Raw genomic sequence first — 23,855 nt, forward strand, 5'->3', positions numbered from 1 at the left:
GGAAATAATACAGCGTTCCACAATATGTTAACACTGTGCTGAGGGTTCTTATAGGGAAATTCACATAGTACAATTTTCTTTTACACTGTAAACTGATGGTTCACAATGTGTTCACACTGTTAAAACGCTCGAATCTAACAGTGTGAAGATATTTCACGCTATGTTCACATTGTGTTTCACATTGTGCGACACTGTGTTCTTTCCAACAGGGACAGTGTTATTGAACGACAGTTTTTGAACCTCGGTTAGTGTTGAATGCTGTCGGATAAAGTTTGTTTTACTTTTTATGAATAATGATTCCAAAGAGGTTTCCACACCTCTCCCTCAATAATTGAATAGTTTGCGAGGACAAAATATTGATAAACACTCGTGCCATTTTTTTCATTAAAAAATAGGTCGGGTCTGTGCTCTGCATTCGAGAAGAGAGTGCTTGACTTTCACTTTCACAAACGTATCAAACAGCTCTTCTGGTATAAGTGATGATTTGTAGTATAGATACATAAAATTAAGAATGTGAAAACCATGAATGTATAATCACGGTATCATACGCATGCGTTGTAGATACTGGTATCACACAAAGGATTTTTTTTTTGTTGTTGTTGTACAATGTTCTACATAATGTGTATGTGGATTTCCGTGGCTGTAGATTAAATGTGAATGACAGTAAAAGCAAAAAAGAACGTAATGATCTTATGAAAAAAATGTTATCGTGGAATTAACGGGTGTATAATTATTGCCTTGGTGATCAAATGTTTCATACCTTGCATAAGCCCTTAACGACACCTATCATATAAAGTTATATACATATATATATATATATATATATATATATATGTATATACTAGTATATATTTATATGATATAATATATATATATATATATATATATATATTTATATTATATATGATATTTATATTATATATAATATCTATATATATATATATATATACATATATATATATATATATATATAGATATATATATATATATATATATATATATATGTATATATATATATATATATCACATATATATATATATATATATATATCATACATTGTCCGGTAGAAAATATGACCCATGATCCACTCGAATCCTGTAGAAAACCTGTTCCAAATCACGTGTCTTAGTTTCGATTTCTTGTCGAGTGTCAGGTTGACAGAGGTCGTGATATATCTAATAAGGTTTGCATTTTGTGTTTATATGTGTTTGTGTGTGTACGCGCGTACATATGTGTGTGAGAGAGGAAAATTAACTGGAATCTTGAATCTTGTGTCTCATAGACAACAAACATTCATACTCCTTTTATAAATACAGTGCACTCCAGTTATAACGAACACGGTTATTACGAAATTCCGGTTACCACGAAGTAAAAATTCAGGCCGCAACATTATCTTCTCTTTGTTAATTCTCATTTGTTTGGTCATAACGAAATTTTTGACATAATAAAAGAAAAGTACCGGTCTTGAGGACTTCGTTATAACGGAAGTTAATTCTTCTGTAAATGCATGCATCTCCAGGATGTGCAGTTTTTCTCTCACTGCAGTATATTAGCTACTTTCCGTTTCTTAAGATCACGTGCAAGTATGCTTCTCTCTGGTGTTTTGCCATGACTACTGTGTCCGATTTTCAGCAAATTTGACGTCCGATTTATCACCTAAATCAAGTATCAAGATAAATAAAAACACGAGAAGAATATTGTTCCTATATCCTCGACAACATTTTGAGTGATGACGTGAAAGAAAGAGCCACAAAAACCAGAGAGGAAGAAGAAGCTTGTGGAAAAGATTCTTTGTGGGCTAATCTTGTAGCATTTGATTTTATAGTTTATACCTCTGACTTTACGGCATGCACTTTGTCTTAATTGATCTATGTCGCAGAACAATTGTGACAGGAAAGGCAATACCTTCATCTATGGCCGCGTTTATCAACTTTCCCCTGTTTAAACGAATTTCGAAAGCCCTTTCGATAGCCCTTTCCATAGCCCTTTCCATAGCCCTTTCGAAAGCCCTTTCCATAGCCCTTTGGAAAGCCCTGTCCACTCCCTGTACTATTAATGTGCCGCTTGTTTTCGTCGGCTGCGTTTATCAACTTTCCCCTGTTTAAACGGCTTTCGATAGCCCTTTCGATAGCCCTTTCGAAAGCCCTTTCCATAGCCCTGACTGCCTGTACTATTAATGTGCCGCTTGTTTTCTAAGAAGGGACGGCGAAGAGCAATTACCATCATAAAGACATATCTTCCTTTGAGAGTGACGAGTCATGATACAATGCCACACGAATCAATTGTCTTCCTATCTGTGAGGCAGCTCCAGTTTAGCACATACTTCAAATATTTCTGAGTGGCGGCATGAGACATGGGATCAAAGGGAATGAGACTGTTGTTACTCTATTTCTCAAACCTTGTTGGTGAGAGAAACACCTCCTTGTTCCATGAGCATATGCGTGCATTACACACAGCTGTATGTATACACCTGTGTAAACACGTACTCGTGTGCACTTTACGTGGCGCGCGTCTTTTCAGAAACCGGAAACGCATGGTTGCGTAACCGCAGTAGGGCGACCTAAAGGGCTTTCAAAACAGCTAGCTTCGCATTTATCAACTTCGAAAGGCTTTTACAAATAGGTTTCTGATAACCTGTTTAGGAAACCTGTTTGGATCGTCACAAATTTGGGGCTTTCGAAAAGGCTTTTCGAAAGGGCTTTCAAAACAGCTTTGCGTTTATCAACTCGTGAAAATTCCTTGAAAGCTGTTTGGATAACCTGTTTCTGCCGAGAAAGGAGAGTTGATAAACGCACCCTTTCGTAAAAGGCTTTCCTAAAGGGCTTTCAAAACAGCTTTGCGTTTATCAACTCGTAAAAATTCCTTGAAAGCTGTTTGGATAACCTGTTTCTGCCGAGAAAAGGAGTTGAGAAACGCAGCCATAATCTGTTGACTGTAAACAGTCTTGTAGTGGCGGAACGCTTTATTTGACATTAAGTGTAGCAATAAGCATAAAAACAAAAACAAAGAACCTGTTTCCATACATGTACATACATACAAATGAGCGCAATACATTTGAAGCAGAATTTTGAGTTTACCTCATGCAAAAAATAATGTATTTCCCGACTTATAGTTTAAACTTTGTTCAGTATAGTCTTTGGGTAGAAGTATTCGGAAAGAATACCAGTAGTTACACTGAAAAGAAATACTCTTAACACATCATTTATTAGCGTTCACAATTCTCAAACAAAGAATAATGTAAAAACTTAGGGTTTCGGAACTTACAGACATTTTCCACCATGGAAGACCCTTTCTATATCATTATACTCAGTATACAATCATGATACAGTCACAGAGTTCATAATAAAAGCGCTAGATTCCACAATTAAAACGTTAGAGTGTGGTGTATAATACATTGCACTACAGTGCACTCCTGTTGTAACGAACACAGTTATAACGAAATTCCGGTTACAACGAAGTAAAGATTAAGACAGCAACATTATTCACTCTTTGTTTTGTATCGTTTATTTGTTCGGTTATAACGAAATATCGATACAACAAAAGAAAACTGCCGGTCCCAAGGACTTCGTTATAACGGGAGCCAACTGTATTACTATTCACTGACTATGGGGCTGAACCAGCGTTTGGTAAGTCTTGTTATAATTATGGACGACATATCAACTTTTGTTCAGTTCTGCCGAAGAACACAATTCGCGACCACCTGTCTATAGCGGCCATCAGCCTTTATTATATACGGCCACTACAAGCAATTCCCCCATTGAGAGAGAAAAAAAGCCATGCAAACGACCCTGATTAAAGAGGCCACTTGTCTGTATCATATATAACGGCCCCTTTTTTCGTCCCCATAGGGTGGCCGCTATAGACAGGTTGGAGTGTATTTACCACAAATTTGCCAATATGATAGCCAGAAAATGGAATTTGAATCCTTTGTGCTACCACTTTAAAATCAGTCATAAAGTTAGGAGGTATCCTGTTTGTAACCGAAGCAGACAATCATTATGTCACATAATGAAAACAACAGGGTATCACTTGAAAGGAAAATTTCATTTTACCTCGTGAAACATTCTTTTTTTTATATAGCAAAATTAAAGATCGAATATACGAAGAACCAAACCACTGAAACATGGTTTCTAGGACTTGAGATGTATTTAACACGACAAAGTATCACGAGTTGATTTCAGGTTCGATGTTCAATCATACCGTATGTCCCAGAAAAAAAAAATACAACGGTACCCTCCGCACCAATAACTTTAAAATAGTGAATCAATCCAAATATACTTTCAGGGTGCGTAACTATAACTTATTACCCACAATCTACACAAAACCCCATTCGCTTTACTTGAGTAGTCAAAGAGAAATGAGGATTTTTGTAGAGCATGTCGGGAATCCTTTCCCTCCAAGTTCTGTCCATTGTGTTCGCACAATCACTGACATTGATTATGCAGTTCCGAGAGCATCCAAGCGCTAAGCTTGGAAGAATCAGACTCATAAATTTATGACTTGTTTTATAACGATCCACATTTCCGTGTGACCACTTTACAAAAATGAACGGGGGTTTTCTGCAAAATTAAGGCCCTGAAACAGCATTCAGATAATTTAATCATACTGGAAGTTATCAATGCGATAAACTGGTTGTATTTTTTTTTTGGACATACTGTAGATGTAGTACACTGCACTCCCGTTACAACGTACTCGGGACCGGCGGTTTTCTTTCATTATACAGTGCACTCCTGTTACAAAGAACACGGTTATAACGAAATTTCGTTATAACGAAGTAAATCCTCTGGTCCCAAAATTATCACCATTAAAGTCTATGGTAGAAAATTCGCTTATAACGAACACGGTTATAGCGAAATTTCCGTTATAACGAAGTCTTTTCCGAGCGCCACCAACAAAGAAAAACAAAGGAAATGTGCTCCGTTATAACGAAATGCGAATTGCTTTCGAAAATACTGTATATGAAGTGAGAGTGGCTATAAAACGCAAAGGAGGACAAGTTAAAAAAAAGACTAACAAAAAAAAAGACAGACATCAAAATTTCACGAGGAGAACAGGATGTACAGAGGAGACAGAGAGAGAGAGAGAAAAAAAAAAGAAAGGAGTGGATTTCTTTTCTCCTTCTTAGAATGGGACTTGTTTCAGGGGCGGATCCAGGAATTCTGTAAAGGGGGGCGCAGCTAACATCCGTGGTGCCACTTCTGGGTTTCATTTCTTCTTTTTTTTTTAAATTTCTTTTGGGTTTTTTTAAACGAAAACTATAGGAAGGAGGCGTGCGCCGGTTGCGCCTCCTCTGGATCCGCCACTGTGTTTGAACTACTCGTGCTCTCTCATAGTGTCAGTGATCCAGTCGAGATAGTATGTCACACGCGTGTACAAGTCAAATTCCCGGCAGGTGGGGGGAGAATTCTCCTTGCAGTCGTGTGATTGGCTGACCACTCCCACTTGCACGAAGGTTGGAGACACTGCTTCGCGCAGTACAACCAGCGGCCCACCGGAATCACCTTTTTCCACGTGTTCTTCACGACCCGGCAGACCTGCGCACAATTGCTTGGTCCCGTCGTTGATAACACACATATTTCCTTCGACAATTCTCATCAGGAGCTTCTTCATCTTGAATCTTTCTTCTCCGGTTGATTTCCTTCCCCAGCCAGAGACAGTTGCTCTAAGATCTGTCAACGTCCGCACTACAAATACAAGTGAGTGTGGTTAGTACAGTGGAATATGTATTCCAGCGTGATTTTTGTGTCAAAATTGCTTTTCGGGGCTAACTTTGTCAATTTGTGGATGCTGATGCCGAAAAGTACTGTTTATCCGATATTCTCAGCCGACAATTTTAAACAACAGATACTTTTTGTCCCATATCTCGACTGAAGGAAGAGGATGAAAATAATGTAGAATAGTGATAGTGAATTAACCATGTTTCTGATAACACAGATTTCATTAAAATCATTACTTTGGTTATTCATCATCAGGTTAAGGGGCCATCTTGAATTTCAATATGGCCCAAATTAAAAAAAAAATATCTCGACTGAGTGATGAAAAGCATTGAAAGTGGTAGCAATAGATATTCTACCTATGTTTGAGATAGCAAGGAGTTATCTAAATCATCAGTTTTTGTTCAATTTACTCATCAGGCTTGGCGGCCATGTTGAATTTCAATATGGCTGCCAATCTTATAGGTTTTGCCCAGTATTTCGACTTGCGAGCGACAAAAAGAATTGTAAGCAGTGGCAATTCCTACAGTGTATTTTCTTCTTCGATGAGACCACAAATTTCACCTCAATCATACATCATCAGAATTGACAGCCATTTTGAATTTAAATATGGCCACCAATCAAGGTTGCCGGTCAGTTTTAAAGCTATGAGGAAATCATTGGAGCGATGAGTTGGGGGCCTATACAATCTATTTTGCAGCTTCAATACGTTTGCCTTTCACACATACGTGGTTTGTGTTATAAGAAGTTACCTTTAAAGGGGATGGCTAGTAACTGATCAGTAGGGAATACGTGGGAATACTGGGGAATTATTGTTCCAATTCTTGTGGGATTAAATTCATTTAAGATTACATTATATATCAATTGTTGCGTAAAAATTATCAAGGTTGCCGGTCAGTTTTAAAGCTATGAGGAAATCATTGGAGCGATGAGTTGGGGGCCTACTATCTATTTTGCAGCTTCAATACGTTTGCCTTTCACACATACGTGGTTTGTGTTATAAGAAGTTACCTTTAAAGGGGATGGCTAGTAACTGATCAGTAGGGAATAAGTGGGAATACTGGGGAATGATTGTTCCAGTTCTTGTGGGATTAAATTCATTTAAGATTACATTATATATCAATTGTTGCGTAAAAATTATTTGCTTCAGAACGGTCTCATATTCAAGTAACGTGCAGTTTAATGTCCCGTCACTGTACAGGCATGCTAACCTGGAAACATTAAACTGCATAGTGAGACCATTCTGAATCAAATAATTTTCAAACAACAATAGATACATAATGTACTCTTAAATGAATCCCATAAGGATTTGAACAATCATCCCTCAGCATATCCACTTGACTGGTTCCCACTGATCAGTTACTAGCAATCCCCTTTAAAGATAATATAAAATTTTGGTACCTCAAAAGTTTCCCTGAATTTCCTTGTCTTAGTTTGTGTTTCAGGTTAAAGTACCTTTCATATAACTAACTTTGTGAGACTTACTCGCCCCAAAGTGCTCTCATGTCTTAGCAATCATGCGATAATGGTTTCGTACCAGAGCCGCCGCCGTACGGCGGCGAGGTAGTACACGTATTGTACGAAACCATTATTGCATGATAACTGCGACCAGCAGCGTGCAGCCCCATACGCATACAGTAGCTAACTGCGACCAGCAGCCCCATACGCATAGCGTAATGGGGCTTCGCATTGTAGCATTCAGGATCATGACAGATTTAGTATCGCGGGTAAATATCAACTTAAAATCTAAAAATTTCTTCAATTTGAAGACTTACCAATTAAGTTGAAGTATTGAAAACAGGCTTCGGGCAACGTTTGGTTCTGCCAATAGTCCCTTTCTGTTCGAATTGATGACTGAATGTGACTCGGTCGAGAGGACCTTGGGAGAGCTACATACACTGAATACTACGGCCTGCGCATGCGCACACAAACATCTTATCCGTTCATGGATTTGAAATTTGTATATTAACTGATGTAATTACATAATTAGCATGATGATAATTACCATGGCAATATTGAAAGAGCTATAGTTATGATCATAATGGTGATAATACTTGGTATTGACATAGTTTTATACACAAAGGGTAACCTCTTACTTGACGGACTAACTTGTGTGTGACCCCAACGGACCCAGTTCCGGGTCAGTTCTGACTCGGATGTTTTAAGAGTGTATGGTCATGTATATAGAGTATGAGTTACTCTACCCATTTGCCAAATATGATGATGATACATCAAATAATAAACAAGTTATATGGGGGGGGGGGGCACAATGTGCCCCCCCCCTCTCCCGGGCTTGCGAAGGGTCAAAATAGCTTGGGCTTAATAGGGTTAACCTAAGCATGGATTAGATCTTCTTCAAAAGTGAGCCAAGAGGGACAAAATATCTGCCGACATCCAGTCTCTAAGTACCCAATCACTGAGTTTGAACAAAAGGGATCTCCTTGCCATGCAGTTACTATAGTCTTTTGAGTCCTTCTCATAACCACCTTGAAGCAACAACTATGCACGTCATACAAAATAGAATAAAGAATATAGAATACAGCAAAATACATGAGATTACTTGTGTTTACATTATGTATACATACGTACACACACACACACACACACACCTACTAGATATATATATGTGTGTGTGTACGTTATACATATGTATATATATTGTTGTATCAATGTATATACATACATACGTACATACATACATACACACAAAAATAGTACGTAATTGGAATATTGGCTATCACTTCCCTTTTCCAAAATACAGTGTATATTAATCGTCAATGCCACACATGTTTTGCTGCGAAGTATGAAACTGATGTCATCGTCTATACATGTAAAATTTGAAATAGAATTATGTAGACATACCTGTATTTTCCCGATATGGCAGGCATACAGTTCTGACGAAAGGGCCAAGCGTCGCTTTCCCATCCAATTTAAGAAGGCCTATATCATCTAAGGGGACCCCGGGCTTATAATAGTCTTCATGCCAAATGGCTTCGGCGACTTTAAACTCCTGTGATATTCCCTTGTGCTCGTCGGTTTTACGATTGGTGAGCCCTTGAAAAACAGTGCAGATTAGGTAGGCCTGGGACATTAACGGGGCGTTCCAGACAATCAACTGTATAAAATTTTACATCATAACCCGACATAAATCAATAGTGTCATGTATGAATTTTTGGATTTTGTTTTTGTGGTCCTTGAGCAGTCCGTATAAAGATAAACTCTGAAAAAGCACTGTTGCATAAGAAGATGGAATAAATCGCAATTGAGTTTTCAGAAACTATACATAATGCTTAATTTTCTGACTTATGTTTGATTTCAACGTTTATGCAACAAGGCCCAGAACGAGCAATTTATACACTGCAGAAAGTTCTGTGCTAAATATGGTGTTAAAGCTGCTCATTTGTGGTGTTAGAGTAACACCTCGGGGTATCACTTAAAATGTAAAAGTTTTTTTTTTAATAGGTTCTTCTTAAAGTTTTTGCTCTTCTTGCTGATTTTGAAGTTCAACATGACAATTGAGAACTTTCCGATAAAGTACTTGATTTTGGAAAAACAGGTATGAACACATTTACACCACGGTAGCACCAGTTGGTGTGGTCTCCTATTGACACTGGGTGGGTGATATACCATTGACATTAACACCAGCAATATCAACTCGACACCATGCGATGACATTGTGGAATTAACACTAGCGCATTGTCAAAAATATCACCAGCTACAGTGTCAAATTAACACCACGAATTGCCAGATGAACATACTTTCTACACCTTTGGGTGTGGTCCTCTATTGACACTTGATCTATGTTATATTTAACCCCCATGGTGTTAAATCTAACACGGATGTTTTTGCAGTGTTTATAGTTGTCTAAATAAAAATACAAACCCCCAATCCATTAACCCTTTCTGTGCCAATAAGTCAAATGTGCACAAATTTCACACACAAACCTATGGACAGGTATCATGATGTGGCAAGCAGAGGATTAAATATTATATTATGTAAACAAAATATGCATTGGAATTACATATAGTGCAACCATATATTCGCAGATTTTTCAGAAGGTATACATTGTATGCTATTTTCATTGACGTTAGATTTATCAATAACTTCTTGTACATATTAATCTCTATTACATATACTCACGGTCAGAGTCATTCCATAATGTATTTACGAATCTATACTGCACATTTATAAGGATGATGTAATAATGTTTGAAGAAGCCTGCTCGCCGGTACCGTGAATTAATGTAAAACAAGAACAAACAAGTAAACCATTTAGAAAGCACACATTAAAATTCCGTTTAACAGTCGTCACTGTAAAAACATCCACTACATTTCAAAGTACTTACCAAGAAGGACGGTAAAGTCGGTTGTATTCGTCTCATTAATGCAGTGAGCGGCAGTGAGAACCCAATTCCTTGCGATCAACGTACCACCGCAGTCGAAACGCTAGATAGGGAAGGGAAAATAGCAAAAGTTTAAATGGTTTCAATCACACATAGTCATGTCATGTTTCCTAAAATAATAATAATAATAATAATAAAAACTCTCCCCTCTCTCACTTCCCCTGTGCTCTTCATCCATTGTCTATACTGTATACTGAATGCATTGCATGCACATCACAGCACATGCATGGCATGCACAGCACGGCTTAGCACTCACCTCAGCACAATATTATGTAGTAAAGAATGCATATTGAAAACAAAGAAACGATACCTACTTTGAATTTTCCCTCTATTCTCTTTGATCTCACAAATTACAACGATATTTTGGATTCAAATGATCATTGATTCTATTTTGTAGACACGTCCGTTTTAAAGTTATGTAAATCGAATTTAAGCTTCGAATTTTACCCCGAGGCCTCGATCCATGTCAAGCTGCTGCTTATGATCGTGGTCTCCTGCTTTATATGTTATAACTCAATTATAATGTCGAGAAATGTTCAGTTCTAAAATTAATTCATTCAAATCATCCTCTTTTATTTTTTTCCTGAAATTCATTTATTGCGACGACATGACATATCCTGAATGAATAATCAGTCATCATTTAGATATTTTTACAACTTTTAATTCCACGTTTTCCTTCTGAACATTTATTGTGAATGATGTTACGCTATACGTCTCATACATTGGATACTGTCATGTTCATAGTGTATGCATGTACTTTGAATTCATTTGTAAGACAGTATTCTAGCTTATGCGTCGTGTAATGTTATTTCTAAATCTATGTATTCTTTTGTTATGTGTAATTTGGAAAAAAGGCAGAAATAAAACCAAACCAAACCAAACTAAACCAAACCCATAGAGATGTATACTATAATATACTAGAGCGCGGACTGCGTGTTGCGCGTACGCAGTGCTCGTGTGCCGAGATGAAGAGGCCGCGCGCCATCTTTGTCCGGGCAAAAACAAACATCGCGTCCGGGCAGCGCAGTAGTGGTGGACACGTGAACACGTATACAACAAGCGCTCAAACACGTATTGGCTTTCAGTAAGAAGATGAGGGGGTCGGAGATGAGAGAAGGAAACAACTCAAAAATTTTAAGTTGCTAGCAATCTCTTATTATGAGTGGTTAAGAAAATGAAAATGAAACAAAATTTTACTTTATTCTCAACGAGGTAATACTTTCAAGCCGACCAACACGACCATGGTCCATGCAATACAAAGGGTTCTCTTGCATGGTCTCTAGACAGCCGGATGCCCCTTGTGATACATTACTGCGTCAATTTTTGTATTTTCTTTTTTTTGCAATTATATTTTTTTTCTGTATGAGGGGACTGCATTCTATAGTCCTATCTGTGTATACGAGTGTTTCATTGTATTTCTATTTTTTTTTTTTTGTGGTGGTGGTGGAAATGGAAATGAAATCAATCATTTTTATAAGTACGTGTAGGCATATTGGTTCCATGACATATTATGTTCAAGCTCGAAATGCTAATGTTGAAGCTTATATAAACCCTAACCAAAATCATAACACCTATCCTAATCCTCACCCTGCCTTGAACCAAAAGCCCAATCAGACCCATGATGCTAATTCTATTTTCAGAAAGATATCAATGCCGGAGCATAATATGTCCTGTCACCAGGCATATATTACGTATTCTGAGCTTTTCTCACATCACCATAGTGAAATTAACTACTGTTATAGCAAGGGTGGAGGAATGATTTTTTTTTTTTTTTTTTTTGGGGGGGGGGGGGGCTCAAGGGCCAAATAGGGCACTTAGAAAAGAGCACTTTTTAAACTTAAAAAGGGGATGGTTTTTGGTTTTTTTTTTTTTGGAAATGGGGCAAATCCCCCCCCCCCCCCCCGTTCCGCCGACCTTGCATAATATATGTACTGTATTAGCTATCTATATTAGCAATAGATCGAGAACAGCTGAGGGAGGGCGGAGTGCCCCTGACGAATTTTGCAAGACCTTCTCTTTTCTTTTCTTTTTTGTCTTGAATCAATCTGTTTAACACACACTATAAATGTAATTTTAGTTACTTGTGAAAGGAAACTCCGCTCCCCTTCTTTTCTCCTGTTTCTACATCCAAAAGCAGCACATGAACCAGGCATTTTGCAACATAGATCTATGCTACTTTAAGTAAAATTTGCGAATTTAAGAACATTTTCGATTTCCAAACTCCGATGGAGACCTTGGCATAGATGCTAGCCTACTGCCGTTGCATCCCGTCGTCGATCTCCCTGCATGCTCCGCTAGCGCTACACGTTATCGGTACGGTCGCTAGTCGAAATTTGCCCGGACCAAAATGGCGAACGCCTCCTTCTATCGGTCACAGGGATTTTACGGAGTCCGCCCTCTAGTGTTCTTAGTATATATCTCTATGACCAAACCACACATTGAGGAGCCCATATAAATCATCATGTTTTAAAAACAATTTGAGCGATCAAATGATTTACTCATCCATAATTTACAATATAAACTATACAAGTGCAACTTCATACCATGTTCACGTTAACACATGCATGGACACTCAAGAGTAAAATCAAACATTCAAAACACAACCAATTTGTTTTTTTACCGAACCGAAAAAAAAAATGGAAAAGCTTGTATTCCTTGCATTTTCTTTTTTATTTTGGAATATCCTGGCAATTTCCGACAGTCGGGAGACATGTAGGCCTACGTCCGTTGTTGATAATCATCTATTTATATACCTGTATATATATCTGTATACTTTCATCTAGGAAGGCCTAGGGGCAGCTGAAGCGAGAAATGCAAGTTGATGATTCCACGGGTGCACGTCATGAGCCCGACACCCACGAGTCATACAGCCCACAAGTCATACGGCCCACAAGTCATACAGCTCACAAGTCATACAGCCCACGAGTCATACAGCTCACAAGTCATAAAGCCCACGAGTCATACAGCTCACAAGTCATGCAGCCCACCAGTCATACAGCCCATGAGTTATACAGCTCATGAGTCATACAGCCCATTAGTTCGACACTAAGCTAAGAAGGCCCACGAGACCGACACATTAAGCCCCGTGTTGTATCTATCGAACTCGTGGACTGTTTTTACCTACAGTGTCGAACTCATGGGCCGTATGACTCGTGAGCTGTATGACTCATGGACCTGTTTCCAATGTCGAACTCGTGGGCTGTATATGACTCGTGGGTGTCGGTCTAATGGGATGACCCCGATTCCACTACGTCAGCTAGTATTCATGATGTGGCTTCACCAATATCACTCTTTAGCCAAAAACATAAGAAACTTCCTTAACTTCTCAATTCCAAATTCTATAACTACATAGGCCCATTTTTTGAGAGATTTCTGGCACTGTGTGGTTGTCTTCACGGCCTGCTCCACGTTCCCCTTCAAGGTTTCATCGGCTGGCAAAAAAAAAAAAAAAAAAAAAACCCGCTCTGGTACAACTTGCAATTGGCAAATTTTTTTTTTTCTCTACTGTCACCTCCGGCAACACGTCCGGTGTGAAAAAAAAAAGTGGGGAGGGAAAAGGTGCCCCAAAGTGGTTGTACCCTATTTATTCCTATATATTTTGCAAAATGTGGGAGGGGAAGCCGCCCCCTCTCCCTCCCATCCCCCCCCCCCCCCCCCCGCACCGGATATGGTCTTATAATATACTGTTTGTTGCAGTCCACCAGTAGTCCTGAATAAGGGGCAGAGCGCAGCACTCTTAACACTAAACTTTTTCTTTTCTCTCTTTAAGATTATCATTATCAACTTTAGTGCTCTACTTTATCCTGTATATCAATATCGCTTTTCAATTCAACAATGATTATGTAAAATGGTATTTCAGTTTCTGTTCAAATCATCTATCAAAGCATTTTAAGGGCTTCTTTTTTGTAACGTGAAGAAAACGTCTCCTATCCATCGAGTCAATCAAGTACTTTTTGAATAGGATTATAATGCGTGTTTGCAGTATCAGAAAACCAAATTACATTCACAGAATCAATGGAAGGAACTGTAAGATGCATTACTCTTTACCCTTTTTACCCCCCCCCCCCCCCGCCATACCCACCATTTTCGTTACTGTGTGTTGATATCTGAGATAAAATAGCAAAACGCGCTATACATTTTATAGATGATGACTGGCGGGGGAGGGAACATACCGAATGTTCCCCCGAAGGGTTTGAAATGCTATTGAGGGAGGTTATAGGTCCCAAGACGAAGTCGAGGGTCTTAAAGCCTCCCGAAACAGCATTTCAAACCCTGAGGGAGGAACGTTTGGTACATGTTCCTGACAACAAAAGTCGTTATCTGTTATATATTATATAGTCCAAGAGCATTAAGTCAAAAAAGGCTTAAACCTGGACGTTTTTGGTAACAAGCTGTTTTTTTCAGGATAGGTCCAGAAAAATGTCTAAAATAACATACTAAAAGTCCTCATAAATCCTCTTCTTGAGTATTTTCCGCAATCCAAGATGGCGTCCAAAATGGCCGCCTTTTCCAGAAATTCTTATAACTTTTCAACCAGAGAACCAAAATACAAAATTTAAATGTCTAAATATATGTTTTGAAGCATGAAGAACTCAATAAAACACATATCAAGAGATTTTGATGCACGCAAGTACCGTAATCCAAGATGGCGTCCAAAATGGCCGCCATTTTCTGAAATTCCTATAGCTTTCCAGCCAGGGAACCCAAATACCAAATTTGAATGTCTAAATATATGTTTTGAAGGATGAGGAACTCAATAAAATACCTACTAAGAGATGTTGATGCACGCAAGTAGCGAAATCCAAGATGGCGTCCAAAATGGCCGCCATTTTCTGAAATTCTTATAGCTTTCCAGCCAGGTAACCCAAATACAAAATTTAGATGTCTAAATATATGTTTTGAAGGATGAAGAACTCAATAAAATACCTACTAAGAGATGTTGATGCACGCAAGTACCGTAATCCAAGATGGCGTCCAAAATGGCCGCCATTTTCTGAAATTCCTATAGCTTTCCAGCCAGGGAACCCAAATACCAAATTTGAATGTCTAAATATATGTTTTGAAGGATGAGGAACTCAATAAAATACCTACTAAGAGATGTTGATGCACGCAAGTAGCGAAATCCAAGATGGCGTCCAAAATGGCCGCCATTTTCTGAAATTCTTATAGCTTTCCAGCCAGGTAACCCAAATACAAAATTTAGATGTCTAAATATATGTTTTGAAGGATGAAGAACTCAATAAAATACATATTAAGAATTTTGAAGCATGCAAGTACCGTAATCCAAGATGGCGTCCAAAATGGCCGCCATTTCCTAAATTTTTATAACCTTTCAACTGGGAAACCAATACACAAGAGATTTTGACACACGCATGTACCTATTAAACCGCTCGATCTCTTCCTAAATTGCAAAGTGGCGTGCAAAATGGCTGGCAGTCACAATTTTATCTCGCAATCATGTAAATAAATGTCAGTATAGTTTATAAAAAAACTTTTTATTTAAAAAATAATTCTTCTCTGTAAAGTATACAAATGAAAACATTTGGGTATTAAACTCAAGGAGTGTGTACTTGTTACGAGAGAAAAATTTCACCATCAGATTTGGTGCTAAACAGGAGCCTACTAGAAGCAACATCTTTTTACCACTTGGTCTTTTCGTCACCTCAAGCACATGAGATGAAAACTTAGTGCTAGCCCCTTTTTATTACCAACGCATTTGATGTCTACCATGAGGCGAGTTCCAGTTGAAACTGTCAGTTATCACTTGAGAAGTAAAAACAATTCTTTTTGATATATGTGCTACATAAATGTTCAAAACTAGTATCTACATGTGCTACAAAATAATGTGTAATTCATCACATGACAATGAATTTATTTTGGTGCAGTATATTGCTCTACCTAAAAATAGTGTCTAAATTATCTCATTCATTTCATGTAGATCATGTAAAATTATACAATAGATAGAAATCAGAGAATATGGCACTCATGATTATTGGTACATGGAGGAGGGATACTCCTCTCCCACAAGAGGGATCTTTTTTTTTACTCGAAAGTGAAACAGATATACTGCAAACGTGTGTAAGATATTGAATTATTTCCATCAAAGAGTAGGAAATAATCTTATATAAATTAGTATCCAGGGAAATGGGCAATATATGGAAGGGTGTGGAAGGGGAATCCCCTCCCTCTCCCCCCAACATGAAGGAGATATTAAACTTGACATTCACACATCTGATGCACCCTTTTGGTGAAATATTAGATTTTTGTTTCCATCAAAAAAAGAACAAAAAGATATATAATCATGAATTGCGCAGTCATAGGGTTGCTCACTCCCACACGAGGGAAAATTTTCGTATTTTCAGACTTGAAATTCACAGAGCTGTTGCACCCATTTGGTGAATCCGATATTTGCTTTGTATTTGAAAACGTTAGGAAAAATATATATTCAGGAAAGTGTCGGGGAGGGAGAAGTGTGAGAGGAGAATACTCCTTTCCATACGATGGAGATTTTGGCATTTTCCAATTTGAAATTCAGAAATTTAGCGCTTTGGATGAAATATTTGAGATTTGCTATTGTCCTAAAAGTAAGAAAATATATATTTATGGAAATATGCGGAAGCGGTGTACGAGGTGATGCACCCTCCCAGGAAATGGAGATTTTTTATTTTCAGGTTACGGTTTTTATGGTGCGCACTGTTGATGAAATACTAGATTTTTGTTTCTATTAAAAAGTGTATGTAGAAAAAAGACTTGTATATTCAAGGCAATGGGCTAGAAGAGGATGTGGGGAGGGGATTACTTTCGACTGGAGGGCGTTTTGCATTTTTATGATCGTCATTCATCGGCATTAATAGTGCACCCTTGGAGTTATATTGATTGTCCATCCTCAAAGAGTAGACAATTCATAGTTTCGGTATACCCATCCCCTCCAACACGAGGGAGCTTTTACACTTGAATTGAAATGAAAATAATTATATCATTTACACACATTTGATGGAATATTTCGGAATTGTTAATCAAAGGGGTATTTAATTCATATTGGGGGAAGTGAGCGATGGAAGGGTTAGGAAGGGGAAATTACCTTCCAATATGAGGGAAATAACTTTTGCATTTTGCAAGTGAAAGATCTAGTGCACACTTTTTGATGACATATTCGGAAATTTGTTAATTTCAGAAGTGTACAAAGTCTATGGAAAGGGACCGAGCGAGGGACGTTTAGCATGTTTATGATTGCAATTCAATGACAAAGTGCAAATACTTCAGGTTGAATATTTAGAAAATAATGATTGTACAGGCCACCCCTTTCCACAAGGGGGGAATGCATTCAACCCAACCTATACCCGTGTTGTGTACATTTGAGGAAAAGATTCCACTGGACTTTCTTAGTTGTTGAATCTCGAACATTATGTTGAATTTCTTTGTCTCTTGAAACAGGCTACAAACAGCAACTTTTGATAAACAAACGGCGGCCATTTTGGGCAACATTTAGTTTTCGCGATAAACTCACGAAGTTTTATTTGTACTTACGTGCTTCATGATCTCTGAATAAGTATTTCTTTGGGTTCCTTATGTCTCAAAATATATATTTATACATATATGAGAAAAACAAGAAAAGGCAGCCTTTTTGGACACCATTTTGGATTTCTGAAAGCAGTTATGTGATTCAAAATCTCTGAATAAGTATTATGTATTTGGTTTCTTGTGACTCAAAACGTAAATTTCGACATTCCAAGTGTGTACAGTTGAAATCTACTTGAGAAATTATGAGAAAAAAAATAAGGAAATGGCGGCCATTTTGGACGCCATCTTGGATTACGGTACTTGCGTGCTTCAAAATTTTTAATATGTATTTTATTGAGTTCTTCATCTTTCAAAACATTTATTTAGACATTCAAATTTTGTATTTAGGTTACCTGGCTGAAAATCTATAAGAATTTTAGAAAATGGCGGCCATTTTGGACGCCATCTTGGATTACGGTACTTGCGTGCATCAACATCTCTTGATATGTGTTTCATTTAGTTCTTCATGCTTTGAAATATATATTTAGACATTTAAAATTTGTATTTTGGTTCTCTGATTGAAAAGTTATAAGAATTTCTGGAAAATGGCGGCCATTTTGGACGCCATCTTGGATTGCGGAAAACGCTCAAAGAGGATTTGTGAGGACTTTTAGTATGTTATTCTAGACATTTTTCTGGACCTATCTTAAAAAAAATCAGCTTATTACCAAAAATGTCCAGGTTAAAACTAATGCTCTTGGACTAATATGGGTCAGTCAAATTATCACACTTTCGTACGCATTACAATTCCGGAAACGGATATACCGTTTTCTACGTATTTAAGTCATCGCAATAATCAATCTTTATTTTTTATGCCTGTATTAGAATCCGAAATTGTTGACATTGTAAATAATCTTAAAGCCAAAAAAAGTACTGGTTACGATGGAATTTCTAATTATCTTCTGAAATATGTTGTACATGAGATTGTTGTACCTCTCGCCCATATATTTAATCTGTCATTACTGAACGGTGTAGTGCCTACTAGGATGAAAATCACTAAAGTTATCCCGATATATAAAAAGGGCCGAGAGGACGAACTGGGAAATTATCGACCAATATCGTTATTAACTACTTTTTCTAAATTACTTGAAAAGATTGTGTACACACGTGTATTCCGATTCTTAAACGACTGTAATGTAATAGATGATAATCAATTTGGATTTCGTAAAAAGCATTCCACAATTCATGCTATTTTACTAATGATAGAGAAAATTATTAAAGCGATCGATGCCAAGTGTCACACAGTAGGTATCTTTCTTGACTACTCCAAGGCCTTTGACACAATCAACCATGAAATATTATTATACAAATTACAACACTATGGGATTCGTGGAAGGGCCTTGGAGTGGTTTAGAAGTTACCTTTCTGGAAGAACTCAATTTGTTAGTTTGAATGGCCATGTGTCCAGCTCACAGCCTATAACTTGTGGGGTACCGCAAGGATCCCTTTTATTTTAGGTCCTTTATTGTTTATTCTTTATATGAATGACTTTCGCAGTTCGTCCTCTCTGCTCTATTTTCTACTTTTTGCCGATGACACCAGCATTTTTTATTCAAATCGAAACCCTCACGTTTTACTGAATACCATTAATACTGAATTAAAATCAGTATCTAAGTGGATTCAGGCTAATAAATTGTCATTGAATTTGACCAAGACGAAATTTATGGTCTTTAGCAATATAATCAATATTTTACCGGGTAAGTTGGTCGTAAACGACGTGGAATTGAACCAGGTGGAATATTTAAAATTCCTTGGTCTTCATATTGATTGTAAGTTGACATGGAAAGTTCATGTTGATTCTTTGCGTAAATTACTATCAAAAAATGTAGGTATTATGTATAAGTTAAAACAGTATTTTCCTAAACATGTTCTGCATTCATTGTATTCTACTCTATTTTTGCCTTATATAGGTTATGGAATCCTGGCATGGGGAAACTGCTGTACAACTAGACTTAATTCTTTATTATTGATACAGAAAAGAGCTATACGGATAATTAACTTCGCCACATTTCTGGAACACACTAATGTCTTATTCTTTTCCAGTAGAACACTTAAGATCCAGGATTTATATCATTTCAATATCGGGTCATTTATGTATCAATTAAATTCAGGTGGTCTCCCTGATGTGTTTTCTTCGATGTTTGTCAAAAATACTGAAGTTCATTCTTACCCTACTAGACAAAAAGATTCTTTTCATCTCTCTCCTGTACGGACCGTATCTGCTTTAAAAACAATAACCACTACAGGACCTAAATTTTGGAATGAGTTGGATAGAGAAATAATCCAATCTCAGTCTCTTTATTCATTTAAGCATAAACTTAAACTAGTTTTTCTGAATTTATATCTATAACTATTTTTCAATCCTCCTCGACATTCTCTGTTCATACTTCACATTACTGACATTATCGATTATGTAACATGTGCCTCGCTCGTGATTTCTGTATTATCTCCTGAACTTCCTGTGTACACATTTGGTATCTCTGCTATTGTACACTGCATCTGACCTGTACCTCGCTCGGGTGATCACGCAACTCTCAAGAAGTCTTGTGCCGCGGACATTGTTTTCTTTGTTTTTTCTTTTTCTTTTTACTTTTCGGCGTTTATATTTCTCCCATTCACAAATTGTCATTCCTTTAATTACATATACCAAGTAAGAAATAATCTCACATCCGCATCTGGGAATCTACACCCTACATGTTTTATTGTCTTATAAGCTGTACTTGACAATTCATCCAGGCTTTTGTATTGTGATGTTTATGTTTTATGTATTTGTTGAAATGTGGAATATGGAACAATAATAAACAAAAACAAACAAAACAATAATCGGTCATCTGCTTTATCACATTGTATGGAATAAGCGAATTTATCCTATCGATTGCGTGAAAAAAATTATCGTTCAATCGTATGGTATCGTTTGTCATTTGTTACGAGAAAATGTTTTCGCATGGGAAAACATATAACAAAAACATTCTGCCCATGGGCGAACATGACCAATGTGCCTCCATCACGTGACTGTGTTTAGCCAATCACTAACCGGTATTTGACTGACCCATTTAATATAACAAATTACCTTATCGCCGTTCTTGTTATCTTTGTAAATGGCCGCCATCCAGGGATATTCACCGCTACCAGCTTTCATCGCTTCCGGCTCCTCAAAGTTAGTGCCAGCCTTCCCGCACTTAGTGTAATCTGTTCAGTGAGAAAGATCACTTGCCTAATAATCGCCTCATATGATTCTAACATTACTCTTTAGTCCCCTAAAGAAAGAAAGAATTAAACAAACAAACGAACAAACGAATGAACAACAAACTAAGGAAGAAATTCCTAACACATTGCTGCACATATGTACGAAGACAGATAGTAATACTCACACATGTGAAACTTTTTATTGGTTTGTTCTGTTCTGTTAAATTTGTTTGTTTGTTTGTTTGTTTGATTGATTTTTTTTTGGGGGGGGAGGGGGTGTGGGAGTGTGGGTGTGTGAGGCCAGCGGGCTCGGGCTGGGGCAGTATTCGGGTTGGGTCAAGAGCTAATATAATGATCAACTTCCTCCCCTGGGCAGAACCTTTTGAAAGACCTGGGCCTTGATGTGTACGTTTTTGAATTCTTTGTTTGATTTTTTATTTGGTAACTTTCTAAAGAGCCGAAGGCGTACGAGTGGTGATATAGTGCCCCGTCACTCTTGTCCATCTTTCATAACCCTGCTTCTATAAGATAGTGCTAAAACTGGCACCATGACATAGCATGCTCAGTGATTTCTGCATATAGCAGTAACGGGTACTCTAATTTTATTTTAGCATTAGACATTGTCATAACAAAATATTTCATAAAAAGTTCACACATTTCTAATCGCAATAAACTATATTATCAAGTTCCTGAAGAGTCATCAAATTTAGACATACGATAAGAAAGCCACTTTACATTTTTTCTTTCTCAAAACAGTCATCACCATGTTGATAATTGTGTACAACCCTATATAAGATTTGGGTAATTATTGTCGTTAGTTTCGGGGGGGGGGGGGGGAGGGGCATTTCACCAAGCGTTTTGTCAGATTGTATTTTTTTCCTGACAAACTGTTATGAGCAACTGAAATCCTTGCGTCTGACTGACTGAGAGTAAATTTTTGTCCGACAAGTTTTTCGGACGAAACGCTTCATGAAAAGCCCCCCACGCCCCCACGCCCCCGGTCACCCTTCGTCCTGCACACAAATCATGATTATGCATAAATATGTATAGTCCTCCAACGATTTGTGCCGTCTGGACTGAATAACCTCATACAATAAATTTTTGCAGAAAAGATGTCATCATGGATAAGGCATTGCTGACATCTCCTATGATCTTAAAGTCTGAAAAACATTGTGAAACTTTGAAAAAAAAAACATTATTATTATGTCCTGTGTTTGATGATTTCTGTATTATTCTGCCGGGTTCGACCATAATTACTAAAGTCAACTTAATAAAAAATAGAAACGCATGTTAATGTAGATATATTTAAGAAATACAGAGCACACTGGAAATTACTGGAAGGGTGAACTTCTCTTGAAAAATTGCTACGTTTCGATTTTGGTGCCACACATCCCACTTGAGATGGAGATAAGATAATAATATTCCGTAACTTACTTTAACACAAAGAGGAGTGTGCACATTCGTAGTAACAGCATCAAAACTTAGAGATTTATTAATCTCACAGATCTCTGAGTCTTTCTCTGAAGTCTGCTCATTCAATTTTTTTTTTCGGGCGTTTGTTGGAAGCATCCTGATTATCATCATACAATTCCACACCATGCTCACGTTGATTTTAACAGATGGCGTCCAATTTGCATAATGTAGTTGCTATCTATATAACTATTTCATGAAAATATTTGGAACATTAATTTCCATGACAACAGTTACCTCAGTTAGGTCTGATGGCAATGAAAACCCTAACAACCTGGTTGTTTGAATATGTATTCTAATGTTTAAACGGAATTCCCGTTCAGTTCAAAGTTAATCTGAAAAGAAAACCGTATAACTTCGTACGACCGACAGTGAAATTTTGATCAAAATGGGTTAAAAACGTGGGAATTCAGGAAATTATTATGCCTTTGAGCAACACAGTTCTGGAAAAAAATGATTATTGATATGCAAATGAGGAGCTACTGATATAACCACCGGACAACTTTCTATTGATCGTGTACGGAAAAAAAAAACCACGCATAAACACAGAGAAATAAATTTAGATTTTTCTGCTGTAACCATTTAAAAGAATGTTACTCCTTGGCTAACTAACCTCAACATGATGATCAGTCAGATAAATAAGGAATTCAGACGGAGCTTTATTCGCATATTTGCATTTTACCACAAAAAAAGAAAGAAAGAAAGAAAAATTGTGAGGCGGAGACATCATCAACTAGCTTGTTTGCATACGTTCCCGCATGTTTGCATTGTTTGCACAATGACTGCCTATAAGTGTTTTGTTGAAATTAGCAAGATTTGTTTGATGTGATGAAATGTATGTTCACTGTTCAGCTGAAGTATGAAATTAACCTCTTTTGTATTTGTCCAACTAGAATTCGTCCAGAATTCTCCTCTAAATTCAGGCCTATAACTGGGGGGGGGGGGGGGGGGGGGGTTCAGGGGGTTCCGCGGACCCTCCCCTTTTTTGCCAGCATTTTGAGTCCCCTTTGTATTGCTTAGTGTGTGCATATAAACGGAATTGAAGTCACATCTCATGTAAACTTGAACTAACAAGGTCCACTTTCCTCATTATAACCCCCCCCCCCCCCCGATAAAAATTCCTAGTTACGGGCCTGAAATTCAACGCTGTACATGACGTGGATGATCAGTGCTGTATCGAGAATCTAGTACGCACCTCTTTCAGAACTGGTGATATTGCGTACGATCTCGTCCAGTTTCACGTAGTCCTCCAGATAGTAAATGTGATGTTTATGTGGCATGGAGGCGATGGCCGCCAGCTTCTCTTTGTTCACCTGTGGCCCCAACCCGATGCAGAGGATCTCCACACGATGGTCTCGCTTCAGTTCATCGGCAATGTGATCCGGTTTGCCGCCCATGTTGTTCATGCCTGATACGTGCCAAGCACACACATACACACACACACACACACACACACACACACACACACACACACACACACACACACACGTATACATACATACAGAAAAAAAAATATGAAAGA

At 37.7% G+C, this 23,855-nt stretch overlaps 1 protein-coding gene across 2 annotated transcripts in view; it reads right to left on the reverse strand.

Annotated features, from left to right (window-relative positions):
- LOC139721915 (complement factor B-like) overlaps nucleotides 1–23,855 on the reverse strand; it is a 143,012-nt gene that overhangs the window by 105,933 nt on the left and 13,224 nt on the right. The window contains exons 5-9 of one of the 2 annotated variants that reach the window (XM_071633240.1): nucleotides 23,529–23,741; nucleotides 20,748–20,866; nucleotides 10,061–10,160; nucleotides 8,578–8,769; nucleotides 4,859–5,685 (exon numbers count right to left, since the gene is read on the reverse strand). In XM_071633240.1, coding sequence (XP_071489341.1) covers nucleotides 5,315–5,685; nucleotides 8,578–8,769; nucleotides 10,061–10,160; nucleotides 20,748–20,866; nucleotides 23,529–23,741 — 995 coding nt within the window. In that variant the 3' untranslated portion in view covers nucleotides 4,859–5,314. Of the gene's footprint in view, nucleotides 1–4,858; nucleotides 5,686–8,577; nucleotides 8,770–10,060; nucleotides 10,161–20,747; nucleotides 20,867–23,528; nucleotides 23,742–23,855 lie in introns of those variants that run through there. The other variant, XM_071633239.1, reaches the window with a different exon arrangement.

This window comes from Diadema antillarum, unplaced genomic scaffold, assembly GCF_040938485.1.
Source record: "Diadema antillarum isolate AM-2024a unplaced genomic scaffold, OU_Dant_1.0 scf00000151, whole genome shotgun sequence".
Lineage (NCBI taxonomy): Eukaryota > Metazoa > Echinodermata > Echinoidea > Diadematoida > Diadematidae > Diadema > Diadema antillarum.